The following is a 17,961-nucleotide window of genomic DNA, read 5'->3' as shown; positions in this document are numbered from 1 at the left end:
AAAAAAGCAACAGCAAAGCTAATGTCTGCCTGATGTCAATAACTGAATAGCTGAGAACTTTATGAAGATAATGCAAATAAGACAAATAGTAGTGTTTGGGTCTCCTTTATGTACATTTATTTCATCCTGCTCCTTACATGGACAGCTGCTGTGTTACTGACTTAATTCTATGATAATTTTCTGAATGAGAAATGTGCTTGGCTAATTGCATGTATTGAAGAGAGGACTTCTACTGGTAGGGTCTTGCAATTGTGTTGACAAGTTCTGGTCAACACAATTTCTCCTGGTTTTTATGGTTTTCAGTCAAAACTCTAGTATGAATGAAACTCATTCTTTACCTATATATTTATAAATATACTTATGAAGAATATACATAGTAAACTTTATCATATGCTGTAAGAAAAACAAAGAGATGGCTAGGTAGAACATGACCAGTGATGAAGGTCTGGTGAAGTCCTGAGTAAAAAAAATGATTGTTAACTAAAAGATAACTTTGTGAGTAATTGCACAACTATCCAGGCAATAACAGAGTATGTTGGTACAACACTCTTCACATGATCCCTCCTGACTTAAGCTTCAAACAAGCTGATACCAATTTCATTGACATAATGAGAACAAACAAAATAAATCAAGTGAATAAAGTCCAGAATGATCTTTGCCTCCTGGATAAGATGCTTTTAGACAGTGCATCAACTGCTATGATGATTTATATTACAGGCTGAGATTGTAAGCCTTAAGTAGCATTGTTAAAGCTAAATTTAATCTTATGTTTCTGAAGGAGAATCAGTCTCCTCTTTTTAAAGTAAGGCAGAAACAATATACTTCTGCATTTGTAAAAGAAATGACTGGAAGAAAAAAAATGTTTTCCCATGATTCACAAAAATAAAGAGTTTCTTTAGGATACAGATGAAATAAAAGTCAAGAAAAAGACACAACTCAAAAATCCCCTGGATATCCAACAGGCTACAAAAAAATAGTCCTGTTATTTCAAACTGTGAGGCAAGTGAGATAGAGTTCAAGGCATGTATAGTACTTAAAACTGTAATACTAAAATAGAAAAAGGTTTGAAGGTATCTCCCATTAAAAGGACAACCCCTAGAACTACCAGAAGTACAGCTTTTATGACAGTTTTTGAGAGAGAATATAGCATTGTGTGGGTACTACAGCAGTCCTTTCCTATGAGAAACAGTGGCACTATGATACAAATGGCATTTCCCTTGAGAAAAAAAATAAAAAAATAAAGCTTCATACACAGCTAAAATGGGGGAAAGAAGCACAGCAGAAATAGCTACCAACCCAACAGGTTTTTATATAGATTGTATGAATCCTGCAATATTAAAGCAATCACATCTTCCCCTCTGCAAAAAGTCTCTTCTTGGGGACTTAGGGATCTTCTTGGAAATGTCACCATTTCTAATCTATGGGCCACAGGAGTCTTAGGAACAGTTGTACTTCTCAACAAGCAGATGATAAGATGATAAGAGATCTTTCTGGAGGGCTTGCTTTCCCCTCCTGCAATAGAAGTTGGCCTTCATTTTCTTTTTTTTTTTTTCTTTTTAAGAAGTTGCCATAGTCATCCTCAGTATTCCCAACTGAAAACAAACAAAAAAGTATCAACAACAAAAAAAAGTGCCATCAAACGATCAAAAAACCAACAAACCCCGCAGCCAAAATTATCAGAAACTCTAATTTATACTTTGAAGAGTTAAAAACCAATTGCCTAACTACAGGAAGTTTGGGACAGCTCTGGCTATAACTTTTTAATAGCAGATGACCCTGAGTGTATCAAAGAAGCAAAAATGAGCAGCTCAGAACTCCATTCCTCAACTAATCACATTTGAATGAAGATATTTGGCCTTCTCTTCCACTTACTGGCTGAAAATTGACACATCATTAGCAGATCTGGTAAGACCATTGAGGCTGGAAACCATTGTTAACTGCTGCCAGAAGATTATCTGAAACAATATTGTCACAAAATTGTCACAATAGCACTTCTTAAGAGGTCAAACAGTCTTCAAACAGATGCTCTGCTGGAGGAAATGTTCATTTATAGAGATGAAGTTAAACAAATCTCATCTGGTGCATTAAGAAACAGTCTTTAAAATAGTCATGCACTGAAAAAGCCTCTGATAATCTGAGGTTTTTCAGGTAGTTTTTCATCTTCAGTTTCTGCTTCATCAAATTAAGTGCCATAAACGACCATTTTCATGCTTCACTTTGCCCACCACTCTTTCAAACCCTTCTCAACTAGACTTCTTGGAAATGTCCCAAGTATTCTGCCCATAAGCATCCTGAGGCAGCATCTGCCCAGGAGTCCAAAGGTAGACCTGTCCTTCTGTGAAAAATCCAAGTATTTGCCCTCTCTGGAGACCACAAAAAACTTGATGCAGCTTCTTCTAGGTAATCAAAAGTCTAAGAAAGAAAACCATGGTAAAATCAAGCAATCATAGTGCAAATCTATCCTGGAGCTGTGAGATCCTTGAGATACTTCAGTTTTATCTGGAAGGCTGTGAGCAAACAGATTTAAGTGGGTTTTACTTACGCGGTAGCTCAGCCCAAATGACCTGCAGACCAGATGACCTTTCAACCTAAATTGATTCCAAGTGCCTCAAAGCAAGGCTAAAGCAGAGAGTTCAATAGCTGCTCTACAGCACTTAATACAAGCAGTCTTCTACAAAGACTGAGAAAATACTTCAGGAAATAGCATTGAATGCAATGTTCGAGAGCGCAGGCTCTGGTGTTCAGCTTACAGACAATCCCACAAGGAGGGGGAGGGAAGTGGAGACCAGCAGGAGTTTTCCCATGCTAACAATGCACAAACAAAAGACAGGTGATCCCACAGAATACTTAATAATGTGCTCTGGAATCTTAGGGCAGGCATGAAGTCAACTGTGCCTTGCTGAAAATGGCAGCACAAATTCCAGACTTTCAGAAAGAAAAGATGAAGAACCATACATAAGAGCAAAGACATAAAGGACTGCTGGATTTCATACTCTAAGTGCCAAAAGAGAAGCTCCTCCTGAGAATTCTATCAGATGTGAATTGATGTTTCCAGTGCCATATTAGAAAACTGTTTGCCAGTTAAGTGTTAGACTTGAAAAGGAGGAGCAGACCTTTACTGCTTAGACAGAGTAATGAGAAAAGCAGTAAGGCATCATCTACTTCATGTCTTCCACCACAGGAGATTATAAAATAGGTCCTATGCTTTTGGTTAAAGACAAAACTATTGCAGGACTGAATTCCTTGTGGATATTGGGTGCTTTCATCACAGGGCTGTTCAGCTCCAAAGGAAAAGCTGAGGACTTCTTGAAGGTGCTGTGCGGCTGAGCAAGAGCTCTCCAAAGGTAACTCAGATCACAGTGTCAGACCTCGTTCAGCATATCGAGTTTCAGCTGTGCGTTCAATATGCCTGTGCACTTCTGAAATAAGGGTGTGTTAATGCTCACAGAGTGGCACCCCTGAGTAATTCTGACTCATCCTACAATTCCCGTGCCTCCTGGGCAGTTTCTGTTTGAACGGCAATACATGAGAGTATCAACTAATCACTGAATACTGATGAGATTGTGTTTATTTGTGCTGAAAAGTCGCTTTCTGCGGATGTTGTTTTGGTTTGGGCTTTTTTTCATTAATTATGGAGGTCTCAAAGTCTTGACTGCTGTTACACAGCATCACAGCTGAATACATAACAGTACAGAAAGGAGTAAAGCAACTTTCAAAGCATGCATAGGCAAATAGATGAACTTGACTTTGTTCGCTCCCCTCATTCATGTCACCCAATGCATGCAAAGTTTCTGAGAAAAAGATCTTACAAAAAGCCATGCAAGGATTAAAAAAAAAAACCAAACCTGAGCTGTATTTTAATTATTGGTTTAATTATTGTAATACATAAACACCCTCAACTGGCTGTGTTTTCTTTGATTATTATTATTATTGTTCTACAACCTCAAGCTAAGCAATGTATGGAATTTAACTTTGCAAACATTGTGAATCTTTAACTTCCAAAATACACGTAAACTAGCACAGATTTTTGCTTTAAAATCTGATGTTTAATTATCAGATGACTCAAATTTATCTACCAGAAGTAATATAAAAGTGAAAGCAAAATACATATTTTTATTATTTTCCATGAAAATATTTGTTCATACATATAAATGCACATGCATCTGTATATGCAAACATGTATGCATCGATTTATGTGCATCTGTAAGTCAAAATACACCCCTCAGGCTACATTTGCTACATCACTGCTTCGTTGAAATTCAGGAAATGGTTTACAGCACCGCTGACCTTACATGATTAGTTCTGAAAGGTTTACTTCTTTGTCACACTGATTTGTGGCAATCACCTTGCTGCTCTGCAGCCATAAATCTCTGCAGATATCATAGTATGCCTTTCTATATATTGGTATGCTATCAGGAACAGTGATGATCATTTATACTAGTGTGAAAAGACAGGGAATGCTTAGGAGACACTTAGGAGTTCATTGTTCTCTGTTCAGATATTTATGACTATGACTAGAGATAAAAAATATAAATTACATTTACATATTTATGAGCATTTTTATGCAATATCTTCATTTCGATTAAAATGCCATCAATATCCCTACATTACTATAATGCAAGTCAGAAATCTAACTGCAAACCATTTAGTTTTATCTTTTTCCTAAAAACTTCCCAAATTAAAGCAATTAACAAAATACAGCATGAGCAGTGCTGATTGATAAACAACGCACTTAGGTGCAATTACAAAATTGTAAAGAACTAATCTATCATACTGTAGGACCTAAAGAAATTTTTCTTTGTTTGGAGAAGCAGAAACAACCTTGGGAGAAAATGCGTGGGCTGCAGAACCATGCAATGCAAATTGAAGGGTGCAGGCAGAAACTCACCTCTAGCTTTGTTCTTTGTAGCAGCCACTGGAAGCAAGGAAAAGATTGCACAAGAAGAAGAGAACAAAGATAGATTAGACAGAAGTTTGAGCAAGCAAGAACACAGAGAAATTTCATCACTATTGATTCAAAGCTATCAAACACTGTTTCTAAGATTATTTGACTTATTTATTAGAGACACTGCTGTGCTGTGAGAGAGTTCAGATCTATGTCAGAAACTCTATGTGGAGAAGCTGGAAAACACACCAGAATACTCACTCAAAAAAGCACGGTGAGGTGTGCCAAAAAATCACAGATCATTGGTCACAAGTAGGTGAGAACACATGCACACACATCAGTGAATTCTAAAACTTAAAGCACAATTTGCCTTGGCAAAGGTACGTTCTGAAGAACCTAAATCTTATGTTATCCCCTTGCTCCTATTTCTTGAAACATCCTTCTTCTGTGAAGCTGATGCAAATAAACACCAGTTAATCTGCAGATACCCAATAATTTATAATCTGCTACACGATCGCTATTTTTCTTCATTGAAGCCTATATCTTCAGATCTTTCTTGCACCCTAATGGAGCAAGCAAACCAAAAGGAACAGATGATATTTTAACCAACAGTGACCAATGTTCAAACGCAGAGAAACAGGAACAGACACTACAGCCCTCCTTGAGTATCCTGAATCCAGGTAGTCTCATGCTGGTAGTTCTTCACGCCCAACAGGGTAACAAAAACAAAGACTGCAGTTTAGAATGTTTCACTAACAACCACCTCATCACCAAAATGAACAGAACCATTGTTTTCTGTTCTCTGAGGCTCAGGGATAATGCTGTTGAAATAAAATATTACTCAGAACCCAAAGTTAGAATGGAATCACTTTGTTAATGGAATTGAATTACTCAAAAAGATGCTATCCACACCTCTCTGAATTCTCAAGTACATTCTGAGAAGGTGTTCATTCAAGAGCATCTTCATGACAAAAAAAAACCCAAAATATGTAATTCCTCTTCTGCTGGCCCGTCTTGTAGGGCAGAACTACATTAACAATTCAAAGGCTGCGACACTTGAGACCAAACCCTTTTCTGGTGTCTTTGCTTCTCTTGTTCATATCTAAAAGGTTTGTTTGGTTGGTTTTTTTTCTTTTGGTGTCTCTCCAGTCAGTCTTTACTAAAACAAGCAAGGAGTGCATAGCAGTGAAGACCAAGTTGCCATGTATTTATTTACAATTTATTCAAATTGTTGAAAACCTGACACTTTTAGCTATATGAATGCATCAAAATATCAGTTTCCTAGCTGTTTTTGTTTTTTTTTTTTATTTTAATTTTCTCCACTGATCCCTCTTTTACTTCCAGGTTCACCATTGTGACTTGTCATTATTCTCCTTGCAATGAAAATAACATGAAAACTCTGCTTTGGGGAGGTACAAGGAGTGCAGATGCTTCTGCAGAGCTCTTTTCACAGGGCTGTTCAACAAGACGTATTCACCTGCAAACTGCCCGCAAATCTTACACGCGCTAAAAATTGCTTGTGTAGTAAACAAAATTAATGATGCCATTCTAATTTTGTAAGATGTGAACAGTTTCTCCTTCATGCAAATCTAAGTTGTTAATGAATGCACTAAGTTCATCAACCTGTTCATTTTCTTACACTTCCCCTTTTTTTTTTTTTCCCAGTCCCGAGAATTACATCTACATGAATGTTTTATCACTTATATAACTTATATAACTTTATCACTTATATAACCCTATCTCCCTGCTCCCACCAGAAATTTAAAAGCAACAGGAGACTTTTGTACTTAATTAAACACAATAAAAATACATGTGTGTGTATATATATATATGAATCCATATATTAAGAAAATATATGTACTTGAACTCTTCAGAATATATACACACACACAGTTATATGCACATTTAAATGATATAATTTATGTGTATGGGCACATATATGCATGTATATTAAAAGAACCCACATATTCCATGATGAGACAGCTTTATTTTGAAGCATGTGCACTCGACAGAGAATTATTACCTATAAGTAAATAAAGAACAGATATAAATGAGGTTGTACATTATAATTGGAAGTAGGACAGGTTACTAGGCTTGTTAGGCCAATTATAACTCTCTGCAAATCCACTAATAGAGGACTAGATGACAGTAGCCTTCTTAAAAATGTCATGTTCAATACTTGTAAGTCTTCCCATTGACAGCATGGTCCAATTACAAGTCAATTCATAAAGTTCAAACTACACAACAGCCAAATTAGCTGGAAATGGTCTTTCAAAATATGTTTCTTCCTACAGAAGGCAACTAGCTGCAGCTCTTTCCATCTTTGTGATACTTAGTATGAGGGAAAATTCCCTTTCATTGTTACCATTGAGGTAAGTTTTTCTTGTTTTTGAAGCTGAAAGAATTTTCCTCTCTTCCCTCTTTAATCTCCTTGTCACTCTGTAAAGAGAAGACAATTTTCAACCTATATCCATTATGTTTGAAAAATTTTACCCACCTCTTATTATTACATGAAAAGCCATAGAAGACAAGCATAGACAAATGTTTTGAATGAGCATCATCAAGACTGAAATTTAGCAGAGAGAAGCTGAGATTTTGGTTGGAGCATCAGATATGGGAAAACTCAGCTTTTTATGCCACTGATGTCAGTGACAGAAGACTGTGGGTTTCAACAAACAGCATTACAGTCAAAAAAATCCACTTCTACTTTAAATCTTCAGCAAGTCAGTTGATTTATCCACATTTCACATAACACATTCTCTTTTTTCCCACCTAGACTTCCTTGCTTGCTGACAAAAGAAAGAAACTCTTCAAGGCAGTGAGTCTACCTCACCTTGAAGTATTAGATGTATATACTACGATATAAGGACACTGATTTGAAATTTCTGCAATACAAATAAAATGGTTTATGACTGGCCAGTAAAAAATTTTTGGCACAATGTAACCTAAAATCTGGAATTTGCTATATATGGCTGGCATATTTTCTTTGTCTAAATTAAGAAGCCAATCAGTGAATAGATAAAAAGGAATGACCAGATATCTTCAAATATTCAGGGACATCTGTAAAATAAGAACATTTATAAGGACATTTTTCTTTAGAAGCCCTGTCTTGTCTTTTTAGGAAAATTATTCTGGACAGGAAGGCATACTACAGAAAAGGGTGAACAGTAACCTTTTTGGAACTTAAGGAAAAGTTTTAAAGACCAGAGAAGAAAGACAAAGTGGGAAGAAAGACCATATTTTCAGAAGTCAAGTTGAAAGGCATGACAGAGCTACTAGATTTCTAGGAAAGGCCGAGAAATAAATCTCTTCTATTTTCTCTAGCAAGGTTAAACAGTATTGTATTTTCTGAAGGCTCTTGTGGTCACAGCATATGTAAAACAAAAGGGTTGGCCACCAGGGAAAGGTCTGTGAGTGAGGGTATCACAGCACAGCAAGAACCCAAGGTCAGCGATCTCAGGGGAGTCCCACTACGAGAGATCCGAAAAGGGGAGGAAAACTGTGCCAGGTGCAGCTGAATTTCACACAACTCATGTTTTTAGGGCATTTTTAAATCAGAAAAGCAATCCTGCCGTAGCCATGCCGCTGAAATAATCTTTTTAAAAATCATTGCCTGAATGTAAAAACCTAGATTCAAATTTCAAAACCCCTAATATACTCTTGCTCTCAAATATCAATAATATATTGTGCTTTATTTTCTGTGATACATCTTTCTGACTTCTTGCTTTTTGTATGCCAACAATTGTTAAATTACATTCTTTGATAAATGGTGGCTACAAGTTGTTCAATATTTTCTCCACACTCAGCTGTCTCTACACTGTTCAATTTTGTAGACAGTTTTAGACAGATTTGATATAGCTTTTATTTTATTTTTCTCTTACATGTGATTTATTATTCGATTTGGAGTTTTGTCTTTTGTCTTTGGAGAAAACCACATCCGTCCAATTACTTCAATAGCTCAATAAAAATAAAAAAAGGGAAAAAGCATTTCCCCCAGATATCCCCAGATATCCAGCTAACCTAACCTTTTATTTCAAATAATAAGGGGAAAGAAAAAGGAAAGTGAAAAGTTTGAGGTCAGTCTTGTTCTCATTTCACCTACTGGATGCACTAAGATTGCAGATAGAGGAATAAACAATAAAATATTTAAATTTTATAATGACTAAATACTTTACTCCAGAAACAAAACAAAACAAAACAAAAAACAAGGTGAAAGTCACATTCATAAAGTCCACTGCATTGATTTTCTCCCAAATACAGTAACCTACAGTTCCAGCAATTTTGGAGGTCCTCTCATCTTCAATAAAAAATTAACACATCACCAGTTGTATGGACACATTTATTCATCTGCATTTTTACTCCAGCCTTCAAATCTTTTAGGATCATGGACTATGAAAAATGATCAGAGAAGCAGCATAAATAAACATACCCCACCCCACAAAGTTGGAGAAAACAAACAAAAACAACCACACAGCCCTGCTCCCTAACACATCCAACATATAATTCAGATTTCCAGTTTAAAAAAAAACAAAACAAAAAAACCCCAAACTTATTTTTGCACTGCCTGCATTTAGAATTTTCTTTTTAATCTTGGGATGATGATGATGACAACAACTGCATTTTTTCCCTTTGGCTAAACTGACGGATTATCACTGATCATTTAGGTCACCTAAATGCCAGCTCTGAATCTCTGACAGGAAAAGCTCCTCTGTGTGACAGAAGGCCTTAGCAGGATCATTTCCTCCAGAAAATAATGCAAATTATTATGCTTTCACAGACTAGAGACACACTCAAAGATACCCACATGTGCTGCAGTGCAGAATCCTTCCCACCCTCCTTTAGAAAACCAGAATTTACCAAAAGCCACTGAAGGAGAGACAAGCCACCACCATCACCTGAAATTCATGGTGGGAATTTGAGCCTCCTGAATTCAGGAAGACATTGCTGCTTAGACTTGAAGAGTAGCCAACAGATGATACAAAAACGTGGGATTTTGGGAGTTCTCTTAGCTTTGGATGCAGTTTTTAAAAAAACAAAACAAAACAACAAACTGGATCCATTGGCATAGGTAAATTTCTTTGCTTCTGATTTTTCACTCTTTCCCTTGATTTCCTTTATTGCTATGCCTTTGCATTTTATAGTGAATATCATTTTTATACATAAGTTCTGCACATTCTTCCCATGGACATTCCTAAAATACCAGATAGTGGCATTTGCAGATATAATCAGAATTCATATATTCCTAGATAAGCTCTCCTCTCTTTATTTATATAACCATTAAAAATCTCTGCAGTCATACAAATGTAACTAAATGGAATTCAAACACGAGACCTTCTTTAGTTCTGTTAATTCTGTGTTCTATCTCTGCACCTTTGTACCTACAAAACAAGTTCCCAAAATGACATCAGGTAATTTCCCTCAGAAACATCAAATAGTCTTGAAGATAGGACTAAAAAAGGGACAAAAATGCAAACTGGAAGGATTGTGAGGATGTCAGACACTGCATCCTGTGGGTCTGAAGCATCATGAGTTATCTTTGGGCCCCTCCTAACAGATTGTCTAATATATTGTTAAAACCTTTGATGATGGGGACTTCAAAAGCTCTCCAGGTCACCTTTTTCAGAGCACAGTTGTCCCTCTCAAAAGTAAATTGTCTTGCTGATATATAATTTAACCATTATATGTAGGAGACTGGTGCAATTCCTTCACCCTTCTCATACCTTCCAGGAGTTCAAATTACAGAATGCATACTTCTTCAATGCAGATCTTTGCAAACCTGAAGATTTATTATTCCTCTTGTATGCTTAAAAATAATCTAAACTTACTCAGTTTAAGTTTTCCAACTTGTATTTTATTGCCTTCCTCATTTTTGAAACTTAAAACATGCTTAAATCTTAAAATTTAAAACATGCAACAACATTTATTATGCAAAACTAATCACAAAATACTGAAAAACAGGCAGCTCCATTTTCTTTCTGAAAAGTAGGGTATAAATATAGTAATTTTGTTCTCAATACTCATTATGACTGGCATGATGGAGATCAGCAGAAGCATCTTATAATCTAAACATCACTAGCATTCAGGATTCCAGCTGTAGCTGATCCACATTAGCAGCTGGAAATACATAACACAGAACATTACAGGATAGTGAAAATAGAATATTAATGTTCTCATGCCCTAAAGGGTCCTCTTAAAAATACTGAGATAAGACTATTTCCCCGTCCCAAAATGCCAACTTTATGCCTATTTTAATACAGGTGGACATGTAACTTCTACAAGAAATGCAAGTTACAACTAAGCAATTTTATCATAATCTGGGTTTCCATAAAACATCATAGAAATTTAACTTGTGAATCAGTAATTTATTTAATGAAGAAGAGTAAATAAAATATTTGTATTACATTTTACCAAGGTAGCAGAATGTTTTAAGAAGTGTCTATAAAGACAACTCTGGAGCAGTAGAATTCAGCACTGCTGTAAGCAGGGTTGTGTCAGGCAGAGATACAAGTCCTCAGTTCTGCTCTCAGATCTCTTTCACAGTTATTTCAAAACTTAAATATTTGAAAAGCTTTGATATTCATTCATCCCCTCAAAAAAGCTATCAAAATTGTTAGTCATACAGAATGTGCATATACACAAACTTGTCCAGCCTCTGTGTTTTTGTCAGGTCCTCGGAACACAGAGAAAGCAAAAGATCCTCCTTGGAAACACTTAGCAAAGTACTTAATTGTCTGTCATCAGGCAACTGTGACTGGGCTCAAGCAGCTGTCAGCAGTGAGCTTTTGTTTCATTTCACATCTGCAGACCAATACATGCAAAACACCCCAAAAAACACCTTGTCCATTTTAGTCAATCCAAGAGCAACCTGTGACATTCATGTCTCCTGTACTGTTTGGTTTCTGATAAAGTATATGCTATCCTACGTTACTGCAAATAGAAATTTCCTGGGTCTACTGTGATCACACACATTCCTTTCTGGACACAAACCACAAAAAAAACACCAGAGCAAGGAGCAATGCAGGTAGGCAAACAGCTGGGGTTCTCCTTATATTACCTCTGCTTACAACTGAATCATCTACTGGAAGCTCTAAGAGGGTTATCAAAAGGTGGTTTTTGCATGGCTACTTTCCCTATTTATTTTAATTTATAGCCCTTGGTATCCCTGTATAAGAAGTGCTACATCACAAGCATACAGATCACCTGTATGAAATGCTTTCATAATTAGGTTAATCTATGTTAATATTAAGGACTACTGGGGAAATGCTTGAAGCATGTGGAACATCTCTTAAAGGGCAGACAATTAAAACCTTAAACAGAAAAATAAGATTTCTTTTTTAATCCCCAAATATTATCCATTCAGAATTTCCCAGATACTAAGAGACAAACTTAGATAACTGACAGGATTGATGTAAAAAAATACCATGATAAACTCAGTGCAGAGCTCAAACAATTGGATTTTCTTAGGTTTAAATGGACATCTGACTTAAATCTAAGTACTTCTACAGCTGAAGACTTGGAATTTCAGATCCATTAGCAAACCAAAAATTGTATTAAGACCACAAAATACAAAAAAATAACCCCTTCCCTGAAGTAGAACTAACCACAGTCAAATGATTCTGTTTCAAACACACACTTTGTAATTTTTCCTCAGAAACACGGTAGGAAAAGACATTGCATTCTATAGTCTATTGCATTCTAACACTATTAGTGAAGTAACATTAAAAAAAGAAAGAAAAAACAAAACTCTTGTGTTTTTTAATATGATTTACTGCTGTTGTTTTCTACTTTTTCCTAACAGTTCAAGAAACAATGGTAAAATGTTAAAAAAAACCCATTAAGACTGGATGACGTACCTGAAGTTCAAATATTAGACTGCAATTTATCATCTGCTACTCATAACCATTCGAAAAATAAGAATAACTACTATCTTTTTCTGTATATGTGGCTTTACAAGAAAGGACTCCAATACTAGAAACAGAAAAGTCATAATACAACATCATTTTGACAGCCAGTATCAATTTTGATGCTTATTAATTCTGCTTTGGCAAGACTTACTAAGAAGGACTTTTCTGGATTGGGTGAGACATGTAAGTTATTTTTATAGGAATTCACAGTCCAGAGATAAATTTCATCCTTACTATTGATCTTTTTGCCCTGACACCATTTTACATTATATATCTGAAATTTCATGTGACTATAGGCATTAACTTAGTAATCAACTACTCATAATAAAAACCAAAACCAACAGTATTTCATTTCCTGTTAGTTCTACTCTTATCCCAAAGTTTTAAATATATATGTGTATTATGTGCATTGAATATACAAACTAATAGTTAGTCAGCTATTCTAAAATTTTCTCACAGTTATGAAAAATACAGCTGAAAATTCACAAATCAAAGTAATTCACAATTCCAGACTTAAGGTTTCATGCCCACCCCCACACTTTTTTATATAAAGAAGCACAAACCAATAATTACAATAAGATGGAGGAATGAATGCCAGAATCTACAAGCATATACCTGTGTATTCAGAATACAAAAACTCATAAAACAACCATTAATTTTTTTCAGACAGAAAAAAAAAATAGCACTAAATTCAGAATTTTAGACATTGTTTAGAAAGCTTAGAAATTAAAGTTTTTTAAAAAAAGCTATTATTTTTTCCAAATATTGTATTTTTAATACAGAAAAGAACCCCATTTTTATTTGCTCTGAGCATTAAAGACATTCCTATCCCTCCTTGAATTATGCTGCCACCGTACTGAAATTGTTTGTAGGCAAGAATCATTTAAGAACTGATCTATGTTTACAGCAGATGCACACATTGGCCACAGCTCAAAACCAGACCAGATATGTTTCATGAACAACTCAGTTTTGCCAGAGAGTCATCAAAAAGGACTTATTAGAGAAGATCCTTAGCAGGGTGTGCAGTGAAAGTGTACTCAGCACAAGCAGCTGGCAGACACATCAATAATGGTCCCTGGACCACTGTAGATGCAGCACCTAAAAAGAGCTGCTGAGTGACTGCTAGAAATAAATAAAGGCAGAAAAACAACATTCTGCAAGTTCTGCTGCTCTGGTGGAATGCAAAAAGAAAAGATCAGAGGATTTTGGCTTTTTTTTTTAGCACAGGATCTTTAAAAACTGAGTCTAGGACAGGAGGTGAGTTAATATACTAAACTAAGTTGAAAATTATAGATGACAAAACTAAACCAGTTCTTCAAGGCCAACAAGAAAAATTAAAAAAAACAGGGAGATAAAAAAATGTGTACAGTCAACTGTAAATGAAAAATGATTATGTGGAAATGTGATAGAATGGAATACTTTATAGAAACTTCTGAATAATATCAGAAAAAATGCCATTTTAGGAAACTAAAGACTAAGTCTAGTCTGAGTGATTATTTAGAGAAAATTACGTGATTCTTCAGGTAATCCTCTTAATTAAGACTTAGGAACTAAACTATTCTTACTACTCCTATAATGATGGATGTGTTATGGTAAAGAAACGATTTGTGAACTCTGTGCATTTCTGAACTACACAGCAGCTGCATGTTGAGTCTTCACAGTACTTTGACTCCCAGTGTGAGTTTTGTAACGCCCTGGAAGGACATATGCCAGGAAAATCATTACTCAAGGTATTCCTCAGTAATGCAGGCTGAAATCCTACTGAAAAACAAACAACAAACCCCAAAAACAGATACACACACTCACCCCATATCCCTCACTCCCCCTGACACCAAACCAGTCTAATTGGGTATTTCTAATTCTCCACTGACATCTCTGCCAACATGCATCTTTCTAGACAACATTATTACACAATTATGCTGAGCTAAACAAGCACACAGACTCCCTTTAGAGCAGAATAGCACTTATATACAATATTTAGCTTCCATCATTGCTGGAAAGGGAGGAGATATTCTGGGATGCCACTCGTTTGTAGCAGAAATGTTGCACAATAGAAGATACCGAGCGAAAGAACCCAAAAAGGAGGGCAGTGCTGCTATTTTTGCCTGGCTGTCAGGGCACAGCCCAAAGACATTTGTAGTTCAGGGAATGAGTACAGAACAATCTCTGGCTGTTAAAAAGTGCCCTGCAAGAGTCAAGCAGGTCCTTAACAGCTAAGTGCAGAGCTCACCAAATATTATGGGCATGTTCCTGCCCTCACACCTCTTGGAGCCCACCAAAACAGACAGGAACAGCAGAACATCCCCACTGTTATCCCAGGAAACTAAAGATGCCTTTCAGGGCCATTCCTGATCATTTCAGCCACACAACTCTTTCCCACTCAGCACAATCCTTGCAGCTTAGAAGAAGTTTGCAGTCAGTCACAGCATAAATAGAAACTGGAAACACAACTATGACTACTCCTCCATAAAAACCTCATACGCCTTATTTTCAAAGAGATTTATGAATAATGGGAACTAAATAATTCATGGCACTGCAGATGCCAGTCCAAATAGCCTCTTCCTTTTTAAGGTTTCAGTTTGTAGATGTGTGATCAAAAGCCTTCATCAGTCATGATAGTGGCATTTGTACTCAGTCCAAACAAACCGTATTTGCATCTGAATGTTTTTCATTGAAATGAGAGATGTAATATGCAAGCCAAGTTCCAACTAAAAGGCATTTTATGCTATTTAAATTCAGTCAAATTAAAGGCTGAATGCAACCTAAAAGGTCTACTCTGAGAACAGTAATTTGACACATCATAAATAAGACGCATGTTTTTGTTAAGTGGGCCTCAGCACTTGTCTGAAAATTTCACACAGCATCCTAACAGTGATGCCTCTTGAGGGATAATAGAGGAAAGTCCTATATAAAAAGGAAGGAAGTAAACAGAAAACCCACTGGCAAGTAGTGCAAAGGTTTAGCCTACTCACACACAGCTATGTGAAATCAGAAAACCATTTAGGTTGGAAAAGACCTCTGAGATCATTGAGCCAACCTTCCAAATCAAGTAGGTGAAAGCAGTTGCTCTGTGAAGGCAACACTAACATGAAAGATCTTGCCACTGTGTTTTTAAGCCAATAGGTACAGCTTGGACACCTAATTTTCACTCTGTTTTATTAATCCTATTGATTAGTAAAGTGAGGGTCACTGTTTGCCAGGTCTGTTACTCAGGTTTGATACTACACTGAAAACTACCACAAGAATCCCTCAAAAGAATAAAAAAAGGGAAAAAAAAAAAGCAAGAAAAAAACCCAGTCCACAAAGATCTCAATTAACAAATGGAGAAGAATTTTACGTCAGCAAGGGAAAAAGCTGTAGGATCAGATTAAAATTCTTGCTCTTGCCAAGGGGAAATATATACAACTCTCATAAATTGAGGTCAATACTAATTTTAAAAAAAAAATATTAAGAGCCTAGAATGTCCTGAAATGAACCTTCATGGGGATAAACAAGATAATTATTTTAAATTGTCATGGGGGTTTACTGTAAATCCTTTACATTTTTCCTTTTTTTTTTTCATAAATTTTTGTGAGAGACTCTTCCTATTCTATTTAACAATAACATGTTTTGATGAAAGAAAGAAGCAAAATATTATGTATGACCTCATACTGAAATATGTCACAGGTCAGTATTTTTATTTGAAGTCCATCTTGTTTGTAGTTCTTTTTCTGTTTGGTTGGCTTTACTGATTCTTTTTAAAAGTAAGAAAAAGATGTAATTTTTATTTGCAGATATGAGAAGCACATGAATCAGTTATCCAAAATATATTATATTGAGCTCTTAATTTTAAAGTCCTTAAATTTAATTTAGTAATTAGTACAGGCACCATATATGAGACACACTCCAAAGAGCCCAATGATGCTCATATTAATTAATACACAATCTATCTAAGTACTTATGTAATGCATGATTTTAAGGTAACACTAATTTTGAAAGGAAGAGTTTATGTGAACAAAAGGCAATAAAAAGAAGAGGAATGTACTCTAGGAATGAGACTATTTCACAGGTCCTCTGCAGACTTCTCAGGAAAACAAGAGGGAATGGCTGGTGGCAGACTAGCACCAATTCCGTGAATGCTAATGAGCAAAGCCAAGGAAAAGTGCTGCAGCATCAGATATTGGAAGATGACACTGATGGGGGCAGATGTAGAAAAATGATTATCAGCTTCAGACCCCCTAGAGCAGCATGAATGAAATCACATCCTTGTGTTCTGGGAAATAAAACAGGCAACTTGGATAGAAATAAAGACAGCCTTTAATTATCTAAAAGTAAATTGGGAGCAGCCCATGATAATTCAGAAGTGGTGTTATTATAGAACACAATGCAGAGTTAATTCAGAAATCAGTTTGTTCAAAAGCATCAACAGCTGGGTTTAATATTAGACACAATGAATCAGAAATTAAGAAAAGCTCGAGACAGAAGATTATTGAGCAATTTCAATCATATTATTAGATTTACAACTAAAGAGTGGCAAAGAATCTGTATGTTAAAATTATTTAAATAAAGGAAAACAGTATTTTGGATCGATGAGCTCCAAGAGTGTCAAGAAATGAACTTTTACAACATTATTTTGTCCAGATGTGTTTCAGAGATGTTTCTGCTATTCTTTTACCATGCCAAAAGCTAATTTTCCCATTCCATCATTACTTTAAAAATGAAACAAATAATGTCTTGTCACAAAACCAATATATCATTTAAATGGAAAAAAATGCTTTACCACCAGAAAAGGTGATACCTTCTGATATTTCCATTCATATTCATTAAGACTTTCTTCAGCAAATTGTCGTATTGTTTTTACTATTTTATAATATAAGCACATGATTATAATTAGGAAAGCATGAAAAGAGTGGAATCAGATTATCAAATTATTACAGCCAATACCACTGGAAAACAAAAATAGTGGCTGGCTGCAAGTTTAGTCAGAATGACTGAATAATTTATTAAGTGTTATAAAACTGAACTTTGTGAAATACATGACCAAATTTGACGTATAAGAGTAGAAAAGGCAAAGCAAATACTGTAGTGCCATAACTTGTTCTGCATACACCAGAAATTAACAGTTTAAAGTTTTGTTGACTTGTTTTGTTTGCTTTTTAAAGGATGAGAATAAGACTGAGTTGTTCAGGCAAA

General features: G+C 35.7%; 1 protein-coding gene across 4 annotated transcripts in view; it reads right to left on the bottom strand.

Moving 5' to 3' along the window:
- The window catches only part of CADM2 (cell adhesion molecule 2), a 571,255-nt gene that overhangs the window by 192,793 nt on the left and 360,501 nt on the right, over positions 1–17,961 (bottom strand). For 3 of the 4 annotated variants that reach the window (XM_088051667.1, XM_088051668.1, XM_088051669.1), the window contains exon 2: positions 4,889–4,915. The exons of the other annotated variant lie outside the window; for it this stretch is intronic. In XM_088051667.1, the coding sequence (XP_087907793.1) occupies positions 4,889–4,915 (27 nt within the window). The remainder of the gene's footprint in view (positions 1–4,888; positions 4,916–17,961) is intronic. 4 annotated transcript variants of the gene reach the window in all.

Source organism: Pseudopodoces humilis, chromosome 2, assembly GCF_049639895.1.
Source record: "Pseudopodoces humilis isolate 2021_Gansu_Grassland_sample_001 chromosome 2, ASM4963989v1, whole genome shotgun sequence".
Lineage (NCBI taxonomy): Eukaryota > Metazoa > Chordata > Aves > Passeriformes > Paridae > Pseudopodoces > Pseudopodoces humilis.
This window is presented reverse-complemented; position numbering and strand designations above follow the sequence as displayed.